Source organism: Kogia breviceps, chromosome 19, assembly GCF_026419965.1.
Source record: "Kogia breviceps isolate mKogBre1 chromosome 19, mKogBre1 haplotype 1, whole genome shotgun sequence".
Classification (NCBI taxonomy): domain Eukaryota; kingdom Metazoa; phylum Chordata; class Mammalia; order Artiodactyla; family Physeteridae; genus Kogia; species Kogia breviceps.
Window position 1 is genome coordinate 51416059 of NC_081328.1, and position 9676 is coordinate 51425734.

Consider the following 9676-nt stretch of genomic DNA (forward strand, 5'->3'; position numbering starts at 1 on the left):
TGAGTCTAGAACTTTATTGCAACTAATATGTTAAATGGATAATAGAGGCTTGACAACATGGTAATTGCCTATAAAGACCTCTGCAACCAGTGCCTACAACCCTCATTCCAGATGAACAGTCTTGAGGTGGTTCCAATGTTACAGGCAAAAGCACTGACAACAAACAGCACACGCGCCTCCTGACGGTGGTAAAGCTCCCTCGCTGGCAGCTGCCTGGAGGCCCTCAAGAGGGTCTTTGCCAGCTCGAGGGGGTGATTTCAGTCCACATCTACCCTCCTGCTTGTCTTTATGGCAGAATTTATTCTCTTTTTTCTCAGCCTTTCCCGATTCGTGTTTTCTATCCTGAAAACAAAGAAGAACACAATTATGCCCAGATGCCCAATCAGTGGTTCTCAAAGTGGTGAGAGGAGCTGGCAGCTGAGCGGGAAGCAGAGCAGCCGAAGCGCCCGGCGCCGGCCCGGGGGCCTCCGCTCCGAGTCCGAGTCTCTCCCATTCCCGGAGCTTGTCCACCTGCCTGCTGGCAGGTCGTGGGCTTCACCGTGCCTCCTTCCTTCCCTGTGTAGCCCCTTGTCCACACGAACTGGTTTACAGAAGCTCAGGGAATTTTCCAGTACCTGATTTTCTGAAGTACAGCATCTTCTCTGGATGGCTCCTTGGCTGGCTGGCTGGCCTCAGTAATCATGTCTCGAATTTTCTGTAGGCAATCTGCCAGATTTCGGAACTGATAGCGGCTGCATTCAGAGGTAAGGATCAACTCTCCTGCCCTGTTGATCTTATTTTTGTGCTGCGGAGAACAAAGGCAAAACCAGAGTTCTACAGAGTAAAGGCTTAAAAGTGACTGAGGGTTAAAGAGAAAGGAAGGGGCCCGTGGTTACCGTGACCGCCATCTTCTGCCGTACAGGCTCTGCGATCCACTCGGCGCTGGCCAGGTGGAACCTGACTTCAGCCTTGGAATTGACTGTAAATAAAGGGAGGGGTCACGGGTCACTGAGACGCTCGGGCAGGCTCAGCGCCCGGGTGGCTGGTGACCACCGGATTCTGAACCACAAGGAGGTGAGACACCCACCCGGGGCTGTTTCTACCCTGTGTGAACTCGGGGTACAAACTGGGCTATGGAATGAGCCTGCAAAGACAGTGAGGCACCTCCAGACAAAAATGAACGTCCAGGGGTGACACAAGAGGGAAGAGTTATGGGAACATATGTATATGTATAACTGATTCACTTTGTTGTAAAGGAGAAACTAACACACTATTGTAAAACAGTTATACTCCAATAAAGATGTTAAAAAAAAAAAACACATAACAATTAAAAAAAAAAAAAAAAAAAAAAGAATGTCCAGGAACAAAATGCCTAGTGCTTTCTTTCTCTTACAATGTATTGGGTTCTGAAAAGAATGTGGGGAGGGGGAGGCGGGGAGGCAGAGGAGCAAGGAGGGGGAGTTCCGTGAGAATGAAGGAAACCTGTTCCTGGAGCTGGCTGCCAGCTCACACCGTGCCTTCCCTTTGCTTAGACGCCCAAAAGCCACTGCCGGTCCCAGCGACCCACGACTGAGAGTCTGAGAACCAGACCACATTCCAAAGAATAAAGAGGGTTATTATATAAACTGGCCGTATTTAAGCTTCTGAAAAAAAATCCCTGTATTGCCACATGAATGTAAACACAGAAGTCCTCAAGTCCATGTCTCAGCAAAGTTTTAAAGTGAAAGAAAACAAGGCACTGTTGTACCTTTGTTAACATTCTGGCCCCCAGGACCACTACTCCGACAATAAGATATTGTCAAGCGATCTGAAAAACAGAACACACACCAACAAAATATTATCACAGGGCAAAACATGCAAACTGCTAACTTACCATCAACGTCAGTATCCCCATTCCTCTCTCTTTCAATGACATAACATTCAGATCAGTAAAGTCAGAGATTATTTACAGATGTCAAAACTAAAATCAAGAGTCTCCCAAGACCACACAGAGAGCAGAGGAGATCTGACTAGATCTGACTGCCCTCGCTTTTTGCTGTTTGTTTTAAGGCAAGGACTCTTGGGCTTCCCTGGTGGCGCAGTGGTTGAGAATCTGCCTGCCAACGCAGGGCACATGGGTTCTGAGCCTTGGTCTGGGAAGATCCCACATGCCGCGGAGCAACTAGGCCCGTGAGCCACAATTACTGAGCCTGCGCGTCTGGAGCTTGTGCTCCGCAACAAGAGAGGACGCGATAGTGATAGTGAGAGGCCCGCGCACTGCGATTGAGAGTGGCCCCCACTTGCTGCAACTAGGGAAAGCCCTACGCATGGAAACGAAAACCCAACACAGCCATAAATAAATAAATAAATAATTTTTTAAAAAAGAATCCACCTGCCAATGCAAGGGACATGGGTTCGAGCCCTGGTCCGGGAAGAAACCACATGCCGTGGAGCAACTAAGCCCGTGTGCCACAACTGCTGAGGCTACGTGCCACAACTACTGAAGCCCGCGCACCTAGAGCCTGTGCTCTGCAACATGAGAAGCCACCGCGTCACTGCGCACCGCAACAAAGAGTAGCCCGCTCGCTGCAACTAGAGAAAGTCCACGTGCAGCAACAAAAACCCAAAGCACGGCTTCCCTGGTGGCACAGCAGTTGAGAGTCCGCCTGCCAATGCAGGGGACGCGGGTTCATGCCCTGGTCCGGGAGGATCCCACGTGCCGTGGAGCAGCTGGGCCCGTGAGCCATGGCAGCTGAGCCTGCGCGTCCGGAGCCTGTGCTCGGCAACGGGAGAGGCCACAGCAGTGAGAGGCCCGCGTACCGCAGGACTCTTTCAAAAGCTCAAGCTAAGGGACAAACTGAGTTTAATGTTGTATTTTGAAATGCGGTGGATGTGGGCCCAGGTGGGTCTCATTCCTCGTGAGTTGCACGTGCACCCCCGGGCCTCGGTCGCAGTCAGTGGATGAAAACACCTGCTGGGTGAATGAGCGCTCCGTTTGGAGCTGGGAGCCCCGTCTTCTAACACCAGCTCAGCACTGGCTGCCTCTGTGACCTCCACAGACTCCCACCGCTTCCCTGGGTCTTGGTTTTGCTGGTCTGTTTTGGATCTGTAGAACGAGGTTGCTTCCTTCTATTTTTGTAATTCATGAAAAGCAGCCTCTAGTATCTGAGGGAAGCCGGGAAGGCACAACAGCGGGAAAGTTCCAGAAGCCTGGGTGGCGAGCTGCAGGAGCTTTGGGGGGCGAGGAAGTGCGGCCCCGTGGTGGTGGAGGGCCGGCCTCAGCGGGCAGCGGTGACCTCTCCAGAGGGCTTCTGAGAGGCTTTGCTCCCTTTGAAAAATCAGATGAACTCATTTTTCTGAACAGGTGAGGAATACGTGTGGTTCCGCGGGGGGAGATGGGGGCGGTTGCACCCCGGGGCTGGTGGCCTTGTCTGCATCCGTACAGGCCGGCCAGGCACGGGGAGGCCGGGGCCCCTCAGAGAACACGAGCAGACGCAGGTGAGGGACGGCCGCTCGGCCATTCCCTCTGGCTGCCCGTGCCCCGAGGCTGTCAGGAGACACAGCCTCTCTTCCCGCTGGTTCTCGGCCTCCTCCTGCCTCAGGGCACAGCTGCCGGCCTCCAACTGCTGAGCAGCAGAGCAGGACGCCGGCTCCTCCGCTTTAGACCGTGGCCACCTGGCCTCTCTGTTTCAGGGTCACCCTGAGCAAGGGCCACGAGGAGCCGGCACCCTTGGCTGCTCTTCTCTCACTGTCCGTGGGCGCCAGAACCGCTCTGAATCTCAGGAGGGTTGCTTGTTTCTTTCCAGGCCACGCCTTAGGCTTGATGGGCACAAAATTATGAAGTTATGCAAGTGGTTTCCAGGGAGAAGTCCCCACTCCTGTTCCCCAGCCACCAAGTTCCCAAGTTGGTCCTTTCCCCGCCCCCCTCCCCACGGCAGTCCCTGTATCCAGGCTCCTCCACATCCTCTCAGACCTATGTGTACATCCAGAAACGCGTCTTTCAGATATATGTAAGTAAAACACAAATGGTCGCTCACTATACAGATGCTTCCATACCTTACTTTTTCCAAATAACAATCAATTCATCCATCGTAAAGACTGTTCCACGTCGCAAGACCATGAAGAGCTCTCTGTTCGTGCTGGGCACTGCACGGCACACTGGAGTGGCTGCCTCATCACTTTTTTGTCTCCTTCCTATTCTCAACAATGCTGAAAGGACTCTGCTTTTGTAACCCCAGACAGTTTCTTTGCTCTCCTTGGTGTGGAGAGACCTGGAAGGAATGTGTGAGGGGTAGAGGAAATAACTGATTTTTTATAAACCCAAACTACTCACCTATAGGAATGTCGTAGTTGGCTTGCTCTGCATCACCCTGTAATGTAACATATATGGTGTCAAATAAATATTACCTACTGGGCGACTCCTAACTGGTCCAGGGCAACAAAGCAGAAATGATGTAAAGCCACGACATGAATGTAATACAACTATTTTCAGGTCTCCAGCAAAATCGTATCAGGGTGACAGAAACATCTTCCCCAGACTCCAGAGGTACTGCCTCAGAAACACTCCTCCAGGAAAACGGAACTGACTTCTCCAGCCTTCCCTGCCGCTGCCCCCTGACTCCACTTAGCCAGTGTCGGGAACTGCCAGCGCCCAGGGGAGGGAAGGTGCCACAGTACATGTGCGTCACGCAGACTCCAAAAGGAACACCCTCTGCCAACCTGGAGCAACAAACCATGGGTCCCCTGTCCCTCCCCAGACCACAGGAGGCTCACATGTGGGGCTGTCTGCCTTCCACAGCGACTAGCACATCTGCCTTGAGGGTTTGTATCAAGCTGACCTACTCACCCCAGGACATCTCACCTTCACGTCTCTCCTGAGCTGTTCTTCCGAAGCCTTAAATCCTCACATCCACAGGCCCGGTGCAAACACTGCCCACCCTGAGGCCCTTCTGGCCCCCCAAGCTCAAAGTGTCTTCATCTGTCCCCGCTCTGGCTGCCTTCATCACCCACCACACCTCGTTTTTGCGGAGGGGGAGGGGGGCCCCGGGCCCCACCCCTACCCTGCCGCTGCACCGCATGTGGGCTCTCAGTTCCCCCACCAGGGATCAAACCTGCACGCCCTGCACTGGAAGCTCGGAGTCTTAACCACTGGACCGCCAGGGAAGTCCCTTCATCCCTTTTCATCTTAGCATTATCTGGGGGTGAAATGCTCACCCTACTCCACCTCCGCGTCGTCGAAGACCCTGGACTGCGCCCTCCTTGAAGTGCGCTCTTGCCCCTCCTTCTGAGCTGGCCTCTCCACTTTCCTCTTAGCTCCCCGTGACTTTCTCATTCTCCTTTGCTTGCTCTTTACAACCTTTAAAAACTCTGAAATGTCCTGAAATCCTTCCTCTTCTCTCTTTCCCTAGAACATTCCATCCATCTCCTTTGAAAATACCACCTTTGGGAATTCCATGGCGGTCCAGTGGTTAGGACTCAGTGCTTTCACTGCTGGGGCCCCTGGTTCGATCCCTGGTGCGGGAACTAAAATCCCACAAGCTGGGTGCCACCAAATTAAAAAAAAAAAAAAAAAAATCTTTGCTGATGACTCCCAACCTTCTGGCTCAAACTCAAACCTCTTTCTTGAGGTAAAGCCAACTGCCATTCGAGGTCTCCTCTCTCGAGCCTAACAGGTGCCTTCAAACCTCCTCACGGAGGACTTCCCTTCCTAACAACCTGAAGTAGCTCCCTGGCTATCACATCAAAGCACTCTGGCCTATTCATTACTTCTCGCTCTCTGGTATGTTTTCCCCATTTGTTTACTGTCTGCTCCTTCCGCTAGAACATAAGCTCCGTGAAGTGGGAACTCTGTTTTATCGTGGTGGTATCTGCAATGCTTGAAACAGTGTCTGACACAGTAGGTGCACGAGAAACTTTTTGCTGAATGAATGAACAAACAAACGAATGCTGTTACCATTCTGTCGTCTCCATTAATGGCAACACAATCCTTCCATTTACTCAAGGCCCTAGACCTCAATTCCTCTCTTAATCTCACTTCTCAGAGAAAATCCATTAGTAAATCCTGTAGGCTTTCCCTTCAAAATTTATCTAGAACCTGACCAATTCTCATGACTCCTACTGCTTCCACCCTGCTTCTCATCTCTTGCCTATGTTATTGCAATCTCCTCACTGGTCTTCATGCTCTTGCCATTCTGCAATCCCTTCTCTAGAATAGTGATTTTTGTAAAACTAAGTTGGATCATTCCGCTCTTCTGCCTTCATCACATTCTGGGCAAAACTAAAGGCCTGTAAGCCCTATACAAAGGCCTCCCCCCAGCCTTCTCCCCTTCAACTTCATATCTGACCCGCCCCTGCTCAGCCACACTGGCCTGCTTGCTGTTCCTTGAACCAGCGGAACATGCTACTGCCTTGAGGAGGGGTGGCACTTGCTGTTCCCTCCGCAGGGATGCTCCTCTCCCCGCTCTTCTCACGGGTCGCTGCTGCCTTGTTTCTCCTGAGTCTTTACTCAAGCATCACCTTCTCAGAGGCCTCCTCAGACCAGCCTACTTACAATCGTCACCCCACCCCCTACCTTAGCACTCCTTCTCCCTTCCGGACTTTATTTTCCCCGAAGTACTTACCACATACTCTATGTTACTGATTTTATTCATTGCCTGTCTCCCTCCATTAAGCAGATAAGCTCCACTAGCATTAGGATTTTTGTGTTTTGTTCACTACTCCGTCCCCATGCCTAGCATCGTGTATACATCCATGCTTTCAACAGAAGTTTGTTAAGTGAGTGAATGAATAAGTGAATGAATGAATAAATGAATGAACGCTCTCTTCCAATCCCGCAGGTGGAAACTCCATAGAACTGGGTGGGTCCAAACTCTCCAGCTCCGGGACCTGATACAGCGACTGCACACAGCGGGCTGTCAATAAAGGTATCCTGAGGCAACGAACCAGAAGCCCTGTTTCCTCAGGAGTGCTGGGGTTACTGGAGGCTAAGGACCACGTCACTGGCTAAAAGGCTCCAAAAGGAAGCTACTTGGCAGCCTCCTGCTTTAATTGTCCTCTGTGGAGGGCACTTTTCCCTTGGGACGAGAATTTGGGCCTGAGGGACGGGGAATTAATGCGGAAAAGCTGGTGGTCTTGTAAGAAGCATAGCCAGCATGCTCTCCCGGCGCCGGCACACCTCGAGCCACACGGGGTGCCGCCAACCGCCCAGCCGCCCCGCCGCCCCAGTCCCCCGGTTGCTCGGGCAACCAGCCTCCTCCCGCGGCGACCGCCATGTTTGAGCGTCTCTTGGATTAGCAGCACGCCCGGCCAATGGGGCCCCGGCTGCCCGACGTCACCCAGCAGAGTCCAGGAAACGCCCCTTCCGTCCGGCCCTGCTGGCTCACCGGAACCTTCCAGGCGGTGTCCGAGCCCCGCGATTTGGGGTAGAGCTTGTCCAGGCTGTAGATGCTCTGGAATTCGGTGCCCTCTACCTGTTTGTTCAGACTCCTGTGGGGGCAGTGCGCGGGCGGCGGGAGCAGCCAGGATTCGGCTCGGTTCAGGCCCCAGCGCAGCCACCGTACGGCCGCCATGTTCGGGTCTCGGGGCAGCTTCCGGTGGGCGCTTTCTTCCGCGGTCCGTGAGTTCGCTCTTCCCTCGAGATTTTGGTTCCGCTAGACCTTTAGCGCCTGCCACGGGGAGGAAGCGAGCGGAGCTCCCGGCGTTGCTCTCGCATGGAGCTTATTAGAGGCTTCAGGTCGGCCGCCTTCAGGAGGCCTGGTTGGTGCTTTGAGGGCATCTGCTGCGATGGGGAGGACGTTGGCCAGACAGCGAGCTCTCAAGGGAGTCTCTTGGTGAAAAGAACCCCCGGATGCCGTGTCCCCCAGAAACACCACTTTTCTCCCTTTCGGTCTGTGCCTTCCTGGACCTATGTTCCCCCAAATCGCACAGCATCAACGAGGCATGCCCAGGTTCATCTCTATCCTCTTTACTCTTTGCCACTTTTTTTTTTTTTTTTCTTTCACATCGCTCAATCTTATTTTTCTGTCTGTTGCCTGTCTCCCAGCCGGAATGTAATCACCTCCAGGAGGGCGCTGGCTCATTGCTGGATCCCCAGTACCCAGAACCTGGCACGTCATGGGTACTCAATAAATATTGATAAAAGGGATTCTTTGGGAAGGTGTTTTTGAAAGTTGAGTTCCGCCAGAGCTGAGTTTTAGTAACTTCAGGCTCATTCACAAGGCAACCTAAAAGCAAATCCCTGCTGAGCATCTGTGTGAAGGCTCTGTAGGACAAATACCAGGACGGAGGAGAGGCGGGCAGGTAGAGAAAGAAATACTTTAGAAAGTGGACACCCGCCCCAGCCCACCTGCTTTGTGGAGCTTGATGGCAGTTTCTCCAAGCCAGGAGGTAAGGGGAGGATGGGGAAGTAGGTAGAGATTCAGACGGCCATAGACAGGCTAAGCAGAGCCCTTTTTACAGGATTGTTAAAAACTGAACTTGAAAACTGAGAAGTTCTAACTGAGAAAGGTTTAAAATAGAGCAAACAGTGTTTGGAAACAGGTAAATGTTAGCTAAGTTGCTTTGTCGACAGGCAGTGTGTGGTAAACGAAAACAGAGCTCAGTAAATGTTAGTGATTATTAGTAATACTAGTGGTTATTTCTTAATGGCAGGTTCTATTTTTAGGAAAAGCACAATTACCTAGAAAAACATGCCCCTGGGAATGCGGCTGTTTGAAATAGGAGATTGTCATCAAGTCAAGGCTTTACCATTTTAGCCTCATTGATGAAGGCAAATTCTTTAGGAGGGAAAACAATACTTCCCAAGCACTGGCTTTGCAAACCCAGACTAGGAAGGGAATGGCAATTGACATGCGCTTTTGGGGCTCTAGACTTTAAGGGAAGTCTCCTGGGACCCTCCCTGTTTGACTTAATCCCCAAACCTCAGAGGGAACAGAGGCGTCTCCATGGTGACTGGAAAAAGCTGCTCAGGGGAGCAAAGCCAGGGACTTGCCCAGGTTGACGGCTCAGGGATTACGAGTAATAAAACCACCATCCCATGGCATCACTGCTCTGCGGCTGGGCTCCAGCTCTGCGCCTGACCCATCCAGAGTGATAGGAAAAGGAAGCTGCAGGTTTCCATGGCCCCAAATAAACACAGCCTGCTCAGGCCATCTGGTGGCCTGGATTCTGGGAGAGGAGGGGGTAGAGGAGAGAATGTAACAAGCTACCCTGTGGTGGATAGAGGAGCAGCTGGCAAGCTCCTTTCACCTGCTGCTGCCATGAACCATCCAGAATAGAGGCCCTTCTGGGAGAAACAGTCCTGAGAGGTGCCACCTGTTCCCTTAAAAAGGTGGCACTAAAGGCTGAGGCCAGCCTTCTTCCCTTCTCTGGTTCTCCATAGGTTGAATGGGTGCTTCAGGAAGGGGACATGCATAGGGGCGAGAAGAGGGGAAGAAAAGATAAGGGATCCTCAAGCCGTTTCTGGTGGCTGAGGAGCTTGCAGACACCAGGCCTTCTCTATAGCTGTGAGTTGGGGTACCACCCCCATGTAGAGGGGGTCTACAGGATTTTCCTTCTTTTCTGGAGTGCCCTAGGTCAGACTGGCTCTTAAAACTCAACATTACGTGGAGGTAGGGAACATGCAGTATCACACAGTGGGATTGATCAGGTCTGGGTTCAACTATTTCTATGTGATTTTGAATTACTAACTTAACCTCTAATCCTCAGGATCCGCATCAGT

At 52.1% G+C, this 9676-nt stretch overlaps 1 protein-coding gene across 2 annotated transcripts; it reads right to left on the reverse strand.

Annotated features, from left to right (window-relative positions):
* On the reverse strand, positions 1-7571 carry MRPL58 (mitochondrial ribosomal protein L58). 2 transcript variants are annotated; one of them, XM_059048586.2, is made up of 6 exons: positions 7341-7569; positions 4292-4328; positions 1727-1786; positions 876-958; positions 615-784; positions 1-342 (listed from the first exon to the last, which is right to left on the reverse strand). In XM_059048586.2, the coding sequence occupies exons 1-6, from the start codon at positions 7524-7526 to the stop codon at positions 258-260; spliced, it is 621 nt and encodes a 206-aa protein (XP_058904569.1). In that variant the 5' UTR covers positions 7527-7569; the 3' UTR covers positions 1-257. The 2 variants fall into 2 exon arrangements, with proteins under 2 accessions (XP_058904569.1, XP_058904570.1); XM_059048587.2 differs by having other exon boundaries at positions 40-337; positions 7341-7571.
* Positions 7572-9676: the final 2105 nt, after the last annotated feature.

Bases quoted from the DNA above. Each gene is read 5' to 3' on its own strand.
- MRPL58 (XM_059048587.2), bottom strand. From the start codon at position 7,526: ATGGCGGCCGTACGGTGGCTGCGCTGGGGCCTGAACCGAGCCGAATCC. The intron at 1,787-4,291 runs GTGAGTAGTTTG...TCTGTTTTTCAG, and splicing joins CAACTACGACATTCCTATAG to ATCGCTTGACAATATCTTAT. The intron at 785-875 runs GTAACCACGGGC...TGTTCTCCGCAG, and splicing joins GGCAGAAGATGGCGGTCACG to CACAAAAATAAGATCAACAG.